Below are 19,378 nucleotides of genomic sequence, written 5' to 3'. Positions count from 1 at the left end.
ATTGAGGAAATGATGGAGCAACAGCAAACAGATGCTCCAAGGGTAGTAGAGGAGACAATGGAGCAGCACCAAGAGACTGTACACGACAAGATGGAGCAACAGAAAGTAGATTCTCCAAATAAAGATGATACGGTGAGGTTGGACCATGTAGAGCAGCCTCTAGATCAACCTGTAGATAAATAGAAAATTGTTGTCAAGAATATGTTCTACATATGTAATTAAACACTTCTGTACAGAATTTTACATTTCTGAATATAATACCTTTGTTTATGGAGTCTGTGTTATCTCAATTTTAAAATTTTCAATGTCTTTGCATTTTATTGATCTCTCTCTTCTTTTGAGCACCTGCAAAAAAGCAATATGAAACAATAGGGTAAAGTAAACTAATAGCAATGCTTAATGAGACTAGGATAAGTCACATGGTATACCTTCTTATTGTTGTAGATAAATAAAAAGTCCTTTGAAATAGAACCTTCTGTCTCAAATAGAATGTCATTGCGCAATTGAGCTAGGGAGCAGCATTGTCTTAATGTGATATTGACTAGCACATCACCATTCTCAACAACATCAATAACAAGAAGTTTATTTTCTGCACCAAAAGAATCTTCATCTTGATCCATAGGGACTAGTTTTGTACCTAGCATTCGACTACGCTTATAATAAAAAGAAAAAATGAAATTTTGTGATGCAACCATGTACTTCAGTTGCATAGAAGGTTGGACAACCTCACAAAACACTGAACTACATGTCTTCTTATCCCAACCTTTATCCAAAAATTTTGGCATGCATGCCAGACTTGTTGCTTTAACTGTGAACATTGTTTTTGAAACCTTCACTGGAAAGGTATTAAACAAGTCTACAAAAACTATGAGAGGCATGCACAAAGAAATTTTTATTATCCTTGTGACAATATTGGGCCTAAGAGCTTTTTGTACTTCTTTGAAAAGCTTGGCTCTGTATGCCTCTGTAACACTAAAATGTGGGAGAGGCCAATCCACTGAATTCCATGCTAGAAGGTCTTGTTTTCTTAACACACCATGTGTGTTTGCATTGTCCAGCAACTGATAAAAATGATCAGTAAAAAATATACCGGATTGAGCTAGCTCTGTTGCACATCGACCTTCGTATTGTTGTTCTCCTATCGATCCATGCAAAACATCTATAAATCCCAGAATACAATCGATGTTTTGCCATGTCTCATACGATGAAGGGTATAAATCTGAAATAAAATATCACAAGAATATCAATAAGCAAAGAAAGAAACCTTTGTCTTAAAAATCCATGCACCTCATAAAGAACCAAACCATAATAGAAAAATATACAATTAGGCCTGTGTTGCGGAAGATCATTTGGATAGTCTCGCAAGACAAGTTCTTTATGCATGTACACATGCTGAATCAAAACTTCTTTCACCGATATCTTTCCTCTGGTGATTTTAAAATCTCGTACTCTTCCCTTCCATGATGCCAAGAAAATATTTTTTGTCTGGGGTCTCTTTCTTTCTCTAGGTTGCATGAGCACCCATGCTCCTTTCGAAACAGTAAACCTTTCCCAAGTTCCTTCCGTTTTGACTGTACTTGAATTGTCTACCGAAGAAATAGAAGAAGCAGGTCGACGGGGTAAGGATGTGTGGTATAATTCTGCCTTCATAGCATTATCATCCACAGAACGTCTTCCACAAGAACGACCATAGTTTTTATTCACCATGGATACCTTGTGAATCTGTAACCACAGCAAAGTAATGTAAACAAGATAACAAAGTGAAGTTTCAAGAAAGAGAAAGTAGGCAGACAGATAGTTGACAAGAAACATCTTACTCTAAGCCAAACTGGATCAAGGGAGCAGTTTTGGAAAAGAAGAGGTTACTGCACAATGAGGAAGTGGTGTAGAATGGTAGACCTTTCGAAGGAAAGGCAGCACAACAATTCAAAGTTCAAAGGGAGGTGGAAGCGGGAAGGCCCTTGTCAGAGAAAATGTCAGACTAGATTCTATCTTCATGTCCAAAGATCTTGTGAGAATAAAAAACCAATCTCCACATTAATGTAGCACGCTTGTACCTACATAAAATATTGTTTCTTTTATCTATTTTCTTTTATTTTTGTGAATTTCCAACGTTACGTTGGCCCTCTGTTCATTGGTTGAGAGCTTATTTTTCCAAACCGTAAAAGGCCCCAAAATGAGCTCCCTTTTTCCCTAATGGGATAAAATTGTACTAGAAATGATGACTTATACCTCTTCATTGGGGGGAGTAAGGAGTACTTTCTTTGATGCGTCAAAGCTATCAATTCCCTTGTAGACTTCTACTACCAGTGGTAGAGAGAGACACATTCTAATCAATTTAATGGCCACTGAAAGGGAAGAGCCCTCGAGTCATTGAGCTCAACACAAAATTAATAAACTCTCTTAATTGAGAAGAACAAGAAACCCATCCTTGGTCGAAGGAGAAAGGGAAGCCAATTCACACATACAATTAATGTACAAAGCCTCAAGCAAAACCATGTATACACTAACTAATACTAGCAATAATTAAGTAAAAATCAAAACAACCACACCAATTTAACAAAAAATCATTTCTAATCCTCCTTTTAACCAAATCAAACCCTTGCACCAGATTTTTCACCAAAGGCAACAACACATGCAACCAACATCGGATCTTTCATTGAATGGCAACAAGAAAAATAAGCTTTATATAAGAGTTTGATCAAATGCTAAGGCAAAGAAATTATGCTTCTTAGCAGAGCGGTGCCAATGGAAAGCCCAAATACACTACACTCACTAGCACAAGACTAACCATGTGAAGTGCACTTACCTTTCTCATATCGTGAGGAACTTGAATGCTTACCTGTCATCTTGGAGAAGAGGTAACCGCATTGTAGCAAGCTAGCACTTTTAAAAAGACTTCCTCCCATTGTCACCACATGAGTTGTCTATGTTGAGTTTAGGACTCCTATGGCTTGAAGAGCTCCAAGGTAGCTTCAAGACGATAGCCCTCTCCTTACACACACCCTCACACTCTCACTACCATCAATAGCAAAACATATGGGAGAGAAGAAATGATACACACACTATCACACCCACGCACACAAGTATAAAACTACTAAGAGGCAAGAGAGCATAGAGAGCTAGAGAGAACAAAAGCACAAGAAACAAGATCTTAGTTTCCCAATCTAACCCAAGGGAATTTCCCTTTCTCATTAGACAAGTTCACTTATATTAGTCTTGGGTATCCAAAGTTCACTAACTTTTGGGCACCCAAGTAGACCTTAGTCTAGTTTTTGTCTAATGTAGATACAAGAGTGTAGGTGCATGGGATGTCGACTTCACATAAGGCATGGCCATCCCTTGGGTTACAACTCAAAGTGTAATTTATGCAAGATTATAATGCAATAGAGTTAATCCTATCTTGCTTAGGCAAGCATTGTACACATGGGGTATGTTTCCTTGAGTCTATAGCTACTTCATAGCCTACATGACCTTGATTGCCTAGGTTTGTTTAGCTTCGCTAGTTCTTTATTGCTTGATGATGGATTATTTTTCTCCCTTCACTTAGTGTTGATGTGGCCCACAAGTGTGGAAGTGATGTTGGGCACCCAGTAGTCTTAACCTTGGGTTAACAGTGGACTATAAATGTCTGCAAAAAAATAGCCACCTTCCACATGTGTAAAAATATGTATATGCACACTTGTGTAGATATACGTGTGGCCTTCTATAATTATTACTTTAAAGAGGTGAAGAGAATTTTGAATGCAAAAAATAAGGTAGTATAAATTAGTCTTAAAAAAATATTAAATATTATTGTATTTGCAACTTGTGAAGGCAAAGTACACTTCATCAAAGTATGTCACTGTCTATGGCTAGCAAGAAAAAACATGAAAGAAGTATATGACCAAGTGCACACACACAATACACAATCATGCAAGCATTAAAGAAAGAAAGCATGAAAGAAGTATGTGACCAAATGCACACATAGACAATCCACAAGCATGCAAGCATCAAAGAAAGCAAGCAAGCACACAAGCTATCACCACAAGAGCACAAGAAGACATAGACTTAGATGTGATTTATCATTAGTAAAAAATGACTTATAACTTATATACAAAGAATTAGACGTAGATGTCATTTCTCATTAGTGAAAATGACTTATATATACAATGTATGATTGCCCAAGGAATGTTTGAGGGCCCAAAAGCTAAAATAAGCTAATGTCATAGGCTATGTATAAACTACAATTAAACAAGTTTATAATCTAGGTAAATATTGATCAATGACATTTATGACTCAATGATATCCCAAAGTCTTTACATGAAGTGCATTGTATGGTTACAAAAAAAGACGTAATCGTATGTCGAGAGAAATGTTAACCAATGTGGTTAACACACTCTCCTTCCTAATACAAATTCCATCCTTGAAATGTTGAGGCAAGGTCAGGAGTTAATGAGCCAATAGAAGTCATAGTACGACTTCGAGAAACAGGTCCAAACGTCCAAAATGCTCTCACATATCTTTGAAGAACCTCGTGGTGAGTTGTTGCCTGCTTCAGTGTGGATTGATGTTGAAGGTGAGGACCTTCATCAAACATGCGGGGAACTCCATGAGTAGGGTAGTAGTGATGAGTTTGAAGGAGGTTGAGAAGGCTCAAAATTGAATTGTAACTTCAAGTTCACCTCAAGCTCCTTCAAAAACAAGGGATATAGGGTAGCTACTCGTGTGGATGTAGCAAGGGGGCATAGCATTATTACTTCCAAATGTAGCAAGGGCCATTATAGTATTCATTCCACATGTAGGGCTTTAATAGGTATGGCCGTTGCTCACCCATCAACTCATGGGTGAAAGGCATGTGTTAGCATTTGGCCTCCTCATGTATTCTTCTCGATCCTTGGACTTGTGGTCTTTCTCCCACTTCTTCATCTTCTCGTTGATGTAGCCTTTCATGCCTGTGATGAGGTTAGGGTCCTTTGGGGAACAAAGACCTTCTTGTATTCTATATTTTATCCAATGGATTGTGCCAGTTGAATGGATAGTTTGAAGGGAAGATCAATCTATTCAAACTCTTTGGGTGGTGGGGGCCTCAAGCTTCCTTTGAGGGTGGCCTAGGGGTGGATTTTTGTGACAAGGCATCACCTCAACCTGGATGAGGCATCAAGGCTGTTGAAGATTTCCCCCAATGTCAGAAATAGGAGAGGTTTTTGGAAAGTCAGTAGTAGGTGAGGGTGTTATTGGGGGGGTGGGAGGCGAGGGTGGTGGTGGGGGGTGCAGAGGCTCTAATGGTGGAGTGCAGGGCATCCCAAGAATGATGCTCTGAAAAACAAAGAGGTGGGAGCAGTGGTGGTGGTGAGAGGTGGTTCACTAGCAGATGGAGGTGGTAGCTATGAGATATCACGTGTGGAATCATTGGTCCCATGTATAGAGAGGATGGAGCTGTAGATGAGGATCCTCCTCTCAGCCGTACAAGGGCCTTAAGGTCTTGAGTTTGTGCCACCGTTTGGGGTCTCCTTGTGCTTGGTAACATCATCATTTATCATCTTCCTTGTCCCTCCTCCTCTTGCTTGACTGTGGACCTGGGTGGACTTCATGAACCTGTATATAAAAGGCATGTGCTTCCTCTATTCTTTGTCTATATCTTGAGGGTAAACCACATGGTTTGTGTCACAGATGGGTTAGTGATCTTATATCAATTGGAGTTACTTCCATACTCTGTGATAAAGTGCGAGGTTGTTAAAATGACTTACATACAAAGCCCCATATGTACAATGTCTGACCTCCCCAAGGAATATTCGAGGGCCCAAAAGTTTAAATAAGCTAACATCCTAGGCTATGTATAAACTAGCATTACACACATCGTAATTTTTTATAATTAATTATCACACGTCATAAGCTTGGTGATATCCCAAAATATTAACATGAAGCGCATTGCACAATTATTCAAAGATGTGACAAAAAGGTGCAACCATGCACCAACAAAAGGTGCAACCACATGTCAATAATGTAAACCAATGTGGTTAACAATGCTAAGGTGTCATTTCCTTATTTACCTATTAACTAGAATTAGGTATGAAAAATTTTACAAAAAGGGAGATTTCAGATCAAGCAAGGGGAAATCTCAACCAATCTGGTGCCTTGTGCTACCAACAAGGTCCCATATGCGCGTAGTAGTGAAAAAGATGCCATGATCCCACTCTCTCGTGAACTGGCCACACTTTCTCTCTAAAATTAGGAGCTTTGGTACGGAAGAACATGTTGGAATTAGAGCATGATCAACTTCTTTCTTAGAAAAGAAACTGAGCTCAAAGTCAGCATTAGTTACTTAAGAAATGGGTAGCTTGAATGGCATAGGTTTTGCATTGTGTGTGCATCAGCACACCAACCCACAAATTAAACCTAGATAAGTAGGAGGAGGAGAAGCAGGGTAACACACAGCATTAGTTACTTAAGAAATGGGGAGTTTGAATGGCATAGGTTTGGCATTGTATAGTGACATAAAAACCAACCCAATAATTAAATCTAGAGAGGTAGTAGAAGGGGGAGCAAGGTAACTCATGGTTGTAGGGTTTCAAAGTTTATGGTTGGATCCTTGGAAATCTAATTCAAGCAGACAAGTCAATAACAATGGGATAAAGGCTAGCAACTATTAACATTATCATTGGATATATTATGGGAGACAGTTAATTGTGAAAGGGAAAGCGTAGCTTCAAGGGTAAAACATTATATATTAGTTAAAGAATTCAGGGTGAAAATTTATGGGATTAGAGGGATATGTGTTGAAATATCAAGCTCAACTAGTGCTATGGCGGACATTGATGACCCGCCTAGGTGATAGCTTCCGCACTTATGCCACTAGCATGGTTGGTTGAGATTATGGTTGATATGCCACTAGTGGATGACAGGCTGTGTGGCAACTTTGGAGTACTAGAGTTATGGCATACTTATATCGCCAGCTCATATAGTCGGGTTCACACTATGGACCGACCATTTGTATGTTATTGTAGGAGAGTACTTTCCCTTTATGGATGTACTCTTATCTTTTAGTTATATGGTTGTAAGAAAGATAAGAAGATAGAAGAAAATTCAGCCATCCATCACTTATGTCACTGGCATGGTTGGTGAGATTATGGTTGATATGCCACCAGGCAGGTTGTGTGGCACCACTTTGGAGTATTAGAGTTATGGCATACTTATAGCGCCGACTCATATAGTCGAGTTCATACTACGGACCGACCATTTGTATGTTATTGTAGGAGAGTACTTTTCCTTTATTGTATGTACTCTTATATTTTAGTTATATGGTTGTAATAAAGAAGAGAAGAAGATAGAAGAAAATTTAGCCATCCATCTGTCTCTTGTGTCTTGCACTCTCTTGTGTGTGTGTGTGTGTTTGCTTGCAAGGAACTCAAGCTCTCCCTCTCCCTCGCATTCTCTTTATGGTGTCAGAGCTCCACGTGTGAGAGATAAGGAGGCAAGCAAGAGGCAAGAAGAAGTAAACAAGGAAGTGGTACACGGGTAAGAGCAACATCATATCTTCCCCTTCTTATTTAGGTACAACACCCCCTCGGTAGCTCCGAGAGCTACACATCTCCGAAGGAGCTGTCTTCACATGCCTGGAGATGCTTGTGTGGTATGTAGTACTTTTTACTATAATTTTGTAACCAAATTCGCTTTCGGGGTCTATTCTATCACTGCAAGGTATTTTTGATAGTTTCAAGAAATTCTGTTAGAGAACTGTCTCTGGTTGAAATCTGGTTATTACAACACAACAGTGCATTTTGGGAGTGCAGACAGTGTTTGCATTTGTATTAATTATATTGAGTGTATGTACATATAGGTTGTGCTGAAGTAGAAAACAGCTGAGACGGACTCAATCAAATTATTATATGCAAAAATATCTGACGGACTTAATCAGATTGTCATTGATATGAGAAGCTGGACAAGAATAACTTCCATGCCTAGAAGTTCGGGATGACCAATTTCCTAATGGGTAAAGGATTTTGGACTATGTCAAAGGAGACAATGAGGAGCCTCTAGAGTTGTCCGAAGAGAATGCCACTCTAGTGAATATAAAGGCATTCAAGGACTAGAATCAAGGTGCAACGAAATTCATATATTGGCTTTTGATCAGTGTCATAGACACAACGATAGGACATATACAGGATGCCAACACTCCAGCAGTTGCATGGTAGAATCTGGTGCAAATGTTCCAAACCAATACAAAGGCAAGGAAACTTCAACCAAAACAAGAGCTGCATAGTGTGGAAAAGAAATGCATGTCTATAAATGAGTATGCTTTAAAGATCAAGGGCATTGTTGAATCCCTTGGGTCTATCAATGTATCGGTGGAAGATGATGATTTAGTGAGTGTCTCTTGTTGTCTATGTTAATCATAGAAGAAAAGTCTCTAGGTGAGGACTCTTCTTCACAAAGCAAGAACACACCAGAACAGACCTTCTACACGCTGATGGTTTAGTGAGCATATATAGGGCAAGATTGGCTGCCGAGGGCCATGTGCATAATTATGGCATTGACTATGAAGAGACATTCAGCCCGATTGCAAGAATGGAAACCGTGAGAGCTTTCATTGCTATGGCTCTAGAAAAGGGTTGGTCTTTATATCAGATGGATTTAAAGAATGTCTTCCTGCATGGTGATTTGGAAGAAGAAGTATACATGCTGCAACCACCAAGTTATAATGCACACCTAGATTTTGTGTACAAATTACGCAAAGCCTTGTATGGCTTAAAGCAGGCACCTAGAGCATGGTCAAACAAGATCAGGGAGTATCTTGTTACCATTGGACTTCAGATATCCAATGCATAATAATGATAGGGAGAGCCTTTTTATAGTAGTCCAAGTCTTATACGTCCATACCATCCAGAGCTTCTATAAGTCTAAGAACTTATTAAGCTTGAGAATACCATTGGCTTCATCTTCCAAGCAAAAGAAAAGGACAATAAGAGCAATTAGTCATTGACAAAGGCAATGGAAATAAGGACCAGGGATTTATCCTTAGCAAAGGCAACAAAGTCAAATTCCTACAATGTTCTATGGAAAACAGGAACTTTGATGCATGCTATAACAAATTGAAGTGAAGGGGTGGGGACTATAAGAATTGGAGTGTAACCATCAGAGAGAAATTCAGGGGACCAAGTGTGATCCTAAGAATAAAAATTCATACAATATGTCAGCATAGTTATGGTCTACCTTAACCATTCCACCGTTCTGGTTAGTTTGGAAAGTCGTAGGTCATGTACCAACAAATGTTTAGAGCACAACAAGCCACTGCTAAAAATTAACATATTTTTCAACCAATCAAAATAAGGACAACTCTTAAATCTATCCAATTTTTGTTTCCGAAATCTCTACTATATGCCAGTTTTATAACTAAAATATATGAAAAATCGTTCCTTGTAAGAAGGGCTACTTAATATCTCAACCAGTTTTTCTTAATTCTAGCCGCCGGTACAAATACACTAGAATGCCATTTTTTTTTAATAGAACTGAAACAAGCCACATACTTACCACCAAGGTAGAGGAGCTTATAATATTTTAAAAATACAACAATCCTTGGCATTCAATCAGATCCTATCAGTTTAGAGACTAAAGTTTTAACAAATAAAACAAAAAGGTAAAGAGAGTCTTTAACATGAGACTTAATGTCTAGAAACACATAGCATGCACCACTTGTTATTGTGGTAGCACATGTATGGGACACATACATGTATGCATTCTTATATCTCATCAAATTCTTGAAGAGCTGAGAAGATGCATGATCCAGGGGAGAGGACAACATTGATTATCGTTTATGTTGAATGCTAATAACATGAATTAAGGATAGCTTGCAACCTCCAAACATGCTTATTAAGGTATATAAGTATGTAAATCTAAAGTATTGCATGCAAATAACCATGAAAGCAGCCTAAAGTTAGGAACACTATGTGGTACTCATGGATGTAAAAGGACATCATGCACCTACAAGGAACATGGGTTTAATCAGGGCAACATTTATATGAGTGAAAAAAGATCAGTGCTGATTGCATGCTTGAAATAACATGATAAGGTCACTAGGGCAACAGCCCTTCCAAAATTGAGACCAAAATATCAACCCACCTTGCAAGCAAGACATAGACAAGGTATCTTATGATTACATTTTAATCAACTAAGCACTTGGTGTATACCACTAAAACCAGAATGTTTTCTCAAACATTGGGGGGGGGGGGGGGGGGGGGGATTTGTAATCTTATTATCTTAAAGTAAGAAGCTATCAAAGGTCATCCTGATCATTGAGTTTGGAAAGTAGTTGCCCTCTATTCCTGTGTTGAGAAGGTGGCAAAGTGTCTAAGCAGAAGAGGCCATGCAAGCTCATCCAATCAGTAAATATGGGGGAGATAGAATGCCATGCATTGAAAGTGAGCATCTATATGGAGAGGGTGGGATGGCTTGTCCTAAGCTTCATGATTGGGAGCCTCTTCACCTAGCTCCTCCAGGTGATGGGAGATTATTTGCCCACAAATGTGCTCCATAAATGGTTGTTGGCCTGACGAGTGAGTCAAAGAAAAGGATCTCAGTCTATACTTTTGCTGTGAGTGTGCATGGAAGCACTATTGCTCTAGGCATGCTAAGGACGCATAACCTCTAGCTGGGCAAGCTTAGTTGTAGGCCTACACAATCTCCCCAGCCTTTATGTCGGACGCAAAGGAACCCTTCTGCAATCCCCCGAGTCACATTGAAGACCATAACCTTGGTTTTCCCTGGGTTTTATACCGAGTCTTATCAAGCAAATGGATATATGAGAGAGCTTCTTATTATCAAGAGGTGTACTGCAGCAGCTGAAATAAGATTTTTGTCTCACTTAATCTTGTATGTTCTATACTTCAAATTGAATTTTTTGCTAAGATTTTATAACCGGGTAGTGTGTGTCTGTTTTAAATTTGTGTACCAACAAGTAAACTATGATGAGGCAACAAAGAAGACTAGCTGTTCATAATAAGGCTCACTCAACAACACTTACAGCCTAAAAGCATTCTCCCAAAGGAGACTCCAGTGTTCAAATGATTAGGGCAACCTCATCCCATCATAAACACCTAAGGCTTTGAGAGAAGGATCTAAGGCTTTGCAATGAACCAATGAACCTCAAATGGCAAAGGTATGCCTGAAAACAATATCAACCTCATGCTGAACTTATTGCACTTGTTAAACACTACACGGAGGACAGTACATGATTCAAAAAAAAAAAGCAAGAGAAGGTACAGTTTTTCCGTATACATTGATTTTGAAAGAACACGGATTTGATTAAAAAGAAGTCTAGTCTTGACCCTCGAACTGTAGTTCATATGCTGGCCACATACATGAAAATGAAGATTTTGCAGAGGAAGTTGCCTCTAAAAACAGCTGAGACTGTAGTACATGAGTTATAACTAACCGGCACACATCTTTGCCAATTTATGCAAAAAGCAGCCATTATACTAGATACAGTGGTGGCTTTGCCCACGACAGCACTTTTCTGTCAAACCTTCAAAGGTAACCTGAATCGTAGGCAACTGATCCCAGGAGTTCTGGACCATTCAATCTAGGATTGCTCTCAAAACTAGAATACCACAAAAGAAAAAAACACAGATGTATCAGATCATGTTGAAATTAAGAGTTTGAAGTCAATGACAGTAAACCTCAAGTGGGGATGTACCACAATAAAGAGAAACGACAATAAACCTCAAGAGGGAATATAACACAATGATATGCCAGCCCTAACATGTACATATTGAATGGCCATAACTCATGACTCTCAAACCATAGCTCAAACTGAAAAGCTTCAAAAGTCTTTGTTCAAGCTCTACTGCAAGCATTTGAATGCCTAAAGAACTAACCAAGCATTGGAATTCATGCATAAATTGAGAAGTGCTAGGCTTGTGACACATGAAAATTGTGACTTCACGCACTGCAAACCTCAAAACTTGTACCTCTTCAAAGGGAAGTGCTCGAATGGCCCCTCCATGGGTATAGTTCCGCAGAGGTCATTGGATGATACATCACTGAACAAAAAATTGATTTGTGAGCTTCACATATATAAATCGTCAAAATCAAGATAAAAAACCTAAACTTCTTTCTATAATTTAAACCAGAGGAAGTGGGATCATAAAGAACAAATAAAAATGAGATTGCAAGTTCAGTAATGAGTTATACATGACTTTCAGACTGCCAATGGTTGTGAGAGCCCAAGGTATCTGACCACTCAATTGATTGTTGTTGAGGCGCCTGCACAAAACCAATACATGAGTTGCAAAGAGTATCAAGTATCGTCAAAAAAAAGGAAAAAATCAATACTGGATCTATCCATGAGTTTCTTGTTGAAACACAACCAAAAAAAAAAAAAGAACTTACAAGAAAATGAGAGACTTTAGATTTCCTAGTGACCCCGGTATGGATCCAGTGAGATTGTTGTTGTAGAGATCCAGGCTCACAAGGTTCTTGAGCTGGCCTAACTCCTCCGGTATCTTGCCGCTGATCTTGTTTTTGTACAGCTCTCTGTTGTCAACCCGAGCTCAAGCTTCACATGGCCCACTCCCCCATATTTGAAAACAAAATTAAGTATCTTATACATCAAAACACTTACAAATACTGTAGATGTTTAAGGTTTCCAAGCTCAGGAACGAGATGCCCCGACAGCTTGGAGTTGCCAAGGTCACTGCAAACACAAATATGTAGTGAGCCAATACTGCACTTAAATTCTCTCCTTGGTTTCTGTGTGTGAGGACAAGTAGACGATTCTCTTCTTGGTTTTGTGTGTGTAGGACAAGAACATGCAAATATGCATGCTCTTGAACATTTGGCATACTCCAAAACGACGATTCTCTTGGTTTTCTGTGTGTAGGACAAGTACGTGCAAACATGCATGCTCTTGAACATTTGGCATACTCCAAAATGCTATGTGAAAGCATGCACTTACTGCATGCTTTTGCACATGCAGTTAGAAGTACATGCAGTTGGGCATATGCATACTTAAAAAATGCAGAGTATGCTTCCGCGTGCACGCAAGCACACGCACACGCGCGTGCAAGAGAATTGAGCCCTTCCTCTCATGTCCCACATGTGCAACACATGCCCCTGATTTCAAACAAGCATACTCCATAAACCTCTTGTCAGCATTTGGCTTGGTTGCAAGTGACATGAAACCATGTGCAAAGATCTGCATACTCAGAGGTGCATGTGCATGCACACGATAATTGGATTCTTATGTCTCACAAATGCATACATGCAGGTATGACAATTGGGGTCTTCACCATATTTTCTTGGTTGTGAGGGACAAAACCATGTGCAAGGATATATAAACTCAAACAATGACATTTGGGTCCTTACACTCTTGTTACTACATTGTCTTGGTTGCATGTGACATGAAACCATGTGCATGGATTCACAAGCGTGGGGTCCCAACTTTGTAAGACATTTTCCGGATCAGACAAGCTTCTCCTGAAGGCATGGAGAGCATCACCTGGAAAGGAAGGTGCACCATTACAAGACAATGAACATGAAGAAGATAGTGGTTAAATACACATAAGCCCCCCTTCCCCCCAAAGCACGCACACACACACACACACACACACAAAGGGGACAAAACAGCAGACTTCTTAAAATACTGTTGGCTAAAAATTTTGAGAATTAAAATGTACGATTCCAAAGAATAAAACATGATTTGAGGCCAATGCACAGACCCAGAGTGAGCAAAATAGAGACTACCTTCAGAATTGGAGGAGACGAGAGGTGCAAAGGAGAACCCCAGCAACAACAGCAGAGAGAGTAGAAACCTCTCGATATCCATTTTAAATTTCTGCCAAAAAAACAAAAATCAATGGGTTGGATCCTGTTAAAAAAAATTCACAAGATGGATCCTTGAATTCCTGCTAAGAGGGAAAATGGGCGCTTGGATTTGACCTAAAAATTGCAGATGGGTACTTGAAACACTGGAAAAGAATTTAAAGATGGATACCTTGAACTCAATAGATTTCTGCAAAAATCAGAAGATGGGGGGGATTTCAGCTGCTTCTAATTTTGCGAAAAATCAGAGAATGGGGAATGCAGGGGGGAAGAAAAATGGGCACTGGCAAAAACAAAGAAAGTATGGGCTTAAGAGTCGGCCAAAAAAAAAAAAAAAACAGGAAAAGGATCAATTGGGTGTCAAGAAAATAACAGAAAATGGACACTTGACACGAGCGAAGGGGACGGATGGGAATTGAAGAAATTTAAAGAAGGGGGGGGAGAAAAGAAACAGGCAGAATTTCAATTAAGACAGAAAGTGGTGATTTCTTCTGCTTTTCTTTTTCTGCAGGGGTGCGGTGTAGTGGGAATCTGTGGGATGCTTTCCCTTGCCTGACTCCGTGCTGCTTCATAAAAGATTATGGCAGCAGCCTGGCGTCACCAACTGATACCAGTTATTATGAAGACTGAACAGAGTTGCTTGTCTAGTGTGCACTGTGCAGAGTCCAGACACTGCAAAAGAAAGCGAGAGTGAGAGAGAGACAGACGGTCACCCGTGTTGTTTGTGGAGACTGGAGAGAGCGCTCAGCGAAGCCCAAAAAGCTCGTATATATTTGGAGAGAGAGAGAGAGAGAGGGCGGGAAGAGAGAGAGATGCCCAGAGAGAGGCCAAAAGAGAGAGTGTGTACAGAAGCCCAAAAAACGTGTGTGGGAGAGAAGCCTGTGGAGAAGGGAGAGAGGGGGGGCCACACGTGTTGTGTGTGTAAAATGAGGGCGGACACACACAGAGAGCCCAAAAAGCTCCTTTTCAATCATCATAGAATCAACAAAGAAATCATGGATCCTCAAGGGCCCAAAAAGCACCTTCAACTTTGAAATCTCTTTCACAATCATGGATCCTCAAGGGCCTAAAAAAAGCACCTTGAAGTCTCTTTCACACTTTGCAATGTGCTCTCATCTCTGTCACATTTCATGTGAGAAATCCTTCTTTGTGTTTGAGGATGAGAGATGGATATTGATTAATGATCTTCTGAACAGGGTTTGACTATAAATTGATGTATAAACAGATGTAAGGCTTTGGTATTTTGATATTAGAAACTCTGGATACTTTGATGTAAAGAATTTCAGTCTATATATATATATATATATAACTTTTGATCCCAAAAAAAAGAATTTAAAAAAAACATGGATTCTTGAATCTTTCAACCCATCTAACTTGCATTAATTAAGCGGCGCTATGTATCCCTTTTAATATAAGGTTCCTCCTTAGCACAAACCCTACAAGCTACGATGCCCCACCCTTTATGGCCTCTACCTTCCCTTCTTGCTTTTGCCTTCCCTTTCTCTTGCCCTTTGCCTACTAAGGTAACTTTTATTGTGAAAGCTCGAATGATCCCAAACCCTGGAAACCCTAGAAAAAGAGACCCCGAGCGGTTGTATAGCAAAGAGCTTCATAAGAATGCAGACAAGCTTCACACAAGACTTACAAGAACACAACCCCCCCAACCCCTAGCTCAAATCTTTTGTGCATTAGTATTCAAAAAATTAAAACAGCACCTTACCTTCTTGGGAAAAAAAATGCCTGGCCAATAAATCTGGGTCAGCAATTCCATGGCAAATATAGCTCCATTATCTTCGCATAAAGAGACACATTTGCTGAGACTCGTCTTCCTACAATTTGAGACCATTTTAATTAATGACCCCATGAAACCTCATTAGCACAAAGTGACACCTTCGCTCTAAGACTCGTCATTCTAAGGTTTGTGACCATTTTAATTAATGGCCCCATGAAACCTCATTTGGGGTGGTGGTGGGATAATGTGCTGATGTAAATTACTACTTTTGGAGATTTTGCTACCCCTCTTAACTATCATGGAAAATGTCGATTGACCACAAACCATCTAGACTTGAAAGGTTTTTAAATTAATGCATAACTTATCTGAACTTCCGAAAGATATAAAATCTCAATACGCACACATGGACATGGATGGGTAATAGTGATGGTGGACACACAAGAGTGCCATGCACAACAAGATGATGGGTACTGGAGATGATTGTCTATTCTATCTATGGCAAGTGTTAAAAGGCCCATGGTGGGGTTAGACAAGATTATACATCCATTTATACTAATGAAACATGGATCTTCCATTTTTGGGGGAGGACATAAGGTTGGACTCAAACGTAAGACTTTCCCCGTTCATGCTAAGGGTAGGCTTGGTTATTGCTTCAAGCCAAGTACACAACTTCTTTAAACGACTAATAGGCAACCCTAGTTGATTTCCTTTCACGATATTAGAAGCTATACCTCCAATTTTCGTAATAACTTGTGATTGGCAATTTATATTAAGTGTTTATTGTGGGAGTCCATGGAGAACTGCTAGACAAGATTGGCTTCAATGAGATGGCGTGCTATATAAAAAAAGTGTGTGTGACCAAACAAAGGAATCCCTTTTCCCCACAAGCTACATTCTAATCCACTATCTCTTTGGCATGTGAGCACTTTGAGATGATCCTTCATTATTTCTTATTGGCATGTGAGCCCTTTTAGATGATCCTTCATTCTTTGTGAAGTGGGCCTTATGGGTACCCCAACCCAATACCATCATGCCTCTCAGCCTTTAAAGGTTTGGAATCAACCCAATTTCACCTCCTAACAACCTTTCAAAGTTGAGGATCAAACATGTTCAATTCAATCAACCAAGACACAGACAAGTGTGTGCATATCACTAAAAAATGTTTTTTCCATAAACAAAGGATTTTTCTCTATAATAAAAGTCATATGCCTAAAGTATCATGACACTTATTTTAAGGAAAAAATATTCTCAATACGTATGTGCAATGGATGCTTATATAAGAATTTAAAAGAAAAAGCATTTTTTATTGCTCGAATGAGAACAATTTTGCACGTGTCTATCTTCAAAACACATCCAAAAAATTTCATACCTTAAAGAAATGAAATGACTAAACAAAGAGCATGTGGGGATTGCTCTTTATGCTCATAATGTGGTATCATCACATGCCTCCTTAAAAGCACCAAATGTACCAATTTTTCTAAGTGTTAGGTAAAAGGTGGAGCCAGAAGAGCTATAATTAAAAAGAGACTTCCAGTTATGAAACAAACCAAATTTAGCTCCATGTAAGCTCTCTCTCTCTCTCTCTCTCTCTCTCACACACACACACACACACACACACACACAACAACAACAACAACAACAACAACAACAACAACAAGACTCTCTAAAGGCATAGGGTGCCACATATAATGGATGTATAAGGTCACAAATGTTGAGCCCACACATTGACTTCCACTTGTACCCCCAAGAGCTACATTTTCTTCTGCACCACATGTCTCGTCCACTAAAGGGCTACTTTGTGACTTTGTAACATGGTCTCTCATATGATGTCTTTATCTAGGTAGCTAGTCCATTTTCCTTTTCTATTTTCTTGCTATAATTACTTCATGGATTCATTGTAACACTTTTGGTCTCATAGACCCTTTGGTATTTTGTAGACATTAATATAACTTTTCTTTTTTTTTTTCTCCTCTCTCTCTCTCTCTCTCTCTCTCTCACACACACACACACACACACACACCCATTCACTCACTCACACACACACACACACACCCATTCACTCACTCACACACACACACATTCTCTCTCTCTCTCTCTCACACACACACATACACACCCACATTCTCTCTCTCACACAAACAAATACACACACACATGCATACATGTGTGTGTGAGTGCACATGCATGTCTTTCTCTGTGTGTGTGTGTGTGTGTGTGCACACACACACACATAGAGAGTACCGTGCCATCATATTGAAGTAGACATAGTGTTATAGAAATTTTATAATGTCAAGATTCGAATGATGCTACTCAAAACTCAAGGCATATCATGATTAGCATTGTATCTAGTCCATTGTTTTTTTTTTTGCTAAGATTCCCACATATGGCAATCGGCTAAAAAGTAATCAATATAGGGGCTTAAGAGTGGATGTTTGCCAAAATATTGGTTTTCAAAGGGAGTGTACCATAACCAATTTCTATGTGAAAATGATTTGGAAAGCCTAGCCCTATTTACAATACTTGCTATATATCCTTGTGTCATATTTTCGAGGTACAAGAGGAAAAAGTATATCAACGTGAACATTTTTATTAAGCAAGAGGAACGAACACATGCCACATGGTTTATTATGACTTAGCAAGTACAAATGCTAAATGAAATATAACAAGGATCCATTTCTCTAAAGTAAAAATATCACAAGGATCCATTTCTCTAAAGTTTCATTATGTTGGGTTATAAAACCAACAATTTCTTATAAAGAGATTTAAGTAACACCTCTTTCACATAACCCATGGGAAGATACTTCAAAAGTTTACTTTCATTTTGAAACGGAGATAAAATAATTAGCTCTTTAGACCAATATTGCTTTTTTGGGAAGACCCCTCCGAAAATGTGTAGCCAAAGGTTGAGATCCTTCCCCCCTTTTAAAGCCACTTCCCCCATACCTCTATAGTCGTCTTAAAGGTCCATTTCCCATTCTTTATATATAATATATATACACTCCCTTTGAAAAGAAATATTTTGGCAAGCATCCACTCCTTAAGCCCCATATTGATTACTTTTTAGGCAATCACACCATATGTGGGAATCTTACCCACATTAAAAAAAACAGTGGACTAGACACAATTCTAATCATGATATGCCCTCTTCTACCTCAAAAATATGACACAGGGCTGTATAGTAAGCATTGTAATAGGGCTAGGCTTTCCAAATTATTTTCACATAGAAATCGGTTATGGTATGGTTATTAAAGAGTGTCAATGATTTCATAAGGTGAAAACTACATGGAAATCTATATGTTTTACAACATTAGAAGTCACCTCATGAATTTGTTTGAATATTGGATTTGATTCCATTTTAGTCTAGTCATGTTAAGACACAGTGGTATTATTTTTTGCATTAGCTAATCATTACAATGATAAAATAACAGTGATTGCCAAGATCTAGTATCGGTAACCTATTGTCCAAAACCATTGCTTCAAATGGTGGATAAGCATTATGGGATCCATTAATCTCAGGACATGGGTTTTTAATCATGAAGGGGGTCTGAAAATGGTGCTGGCATTGGTGAATGACCATGTCTTAAGTGGATGGAGCCATAGTGTTCGAAAGACTAGGAATCATTATCATTAATAAATAATTCTACTATGGTGGAATAATTTCTAGTGAGTCTTAGATCTCTATGCTAATGATCCTTATAGAGACACTAACCTAGTTGCTCATTCTAGAACTCTATAGGATTTTGTACTGAGACAAAATAATCGTAGACCTTTCATATCATTATATCTCGATTTCTCTTGGTACAATAAAAGTTTATGGAGTTTGATGCCACATTTCTCACGAGAAATTGG

General features: G+C 39.0%; 1 protein-coding gene across 1 annotated transcript; it reads right to left on the bottom strand.

The window, feature by feature from the left end:
* Positions 1 to 11,258: 11,258 nt before the first annotated feature.
* LOC147632563 (leucine-rich repeat protein 2-like) lies at positions 11,259 to 14,503 on the bottom strand. Its single transcript, XM_086807342.1, has 8 exons — positions 13,970 to 14,503; positions 13,720 to 13,810; positions 13,342 to 13,474; positions 12,599 to 12,670; positions 12,367 to 12,510; positions 12,169 to 12,240; positions 11,946 to 12,017; positions 11,259 to 11,575 (listed from the first exon to the last, which is right to left on the bottom strand). Exons 2-8 carry the CDS (start codon positions 13,799 to 13,801, stop codon positions 11,503 to 11,505), a joined length of 648 nt encoding a protein of 215 aa, XP_086663468.1. The 5' UTR covers positions 13,802 to 13,810; positions 13,970 to 14,503; the 3' UTR covers positions 11,259 to 11,502.
* Between the last annotated feature and the right edge of the window lie 4,875 nt (positions 14,504 to 19,378).

The sequence above is a fragment of the Cibotium barometz genome, chromosome 13, assembly GCF_041138505.1.
Source record: "Cibotium barometz isolate CiBa-2024 chromosome 13, ASM4113850v1, whole genome shotgun sequence".
Classification (NCBI taxonomy): Eukaryota; Viridiplantae; Streptophyta; class Polypodiopsida; order Cyatheales; family Cibotiaceae; genus Cibotium; species Cibotium barometz.
Note: the sequence above shows the minus strand (reverse complement) of the source record. Positions and strands in the feature narration are given on the sequence as shown.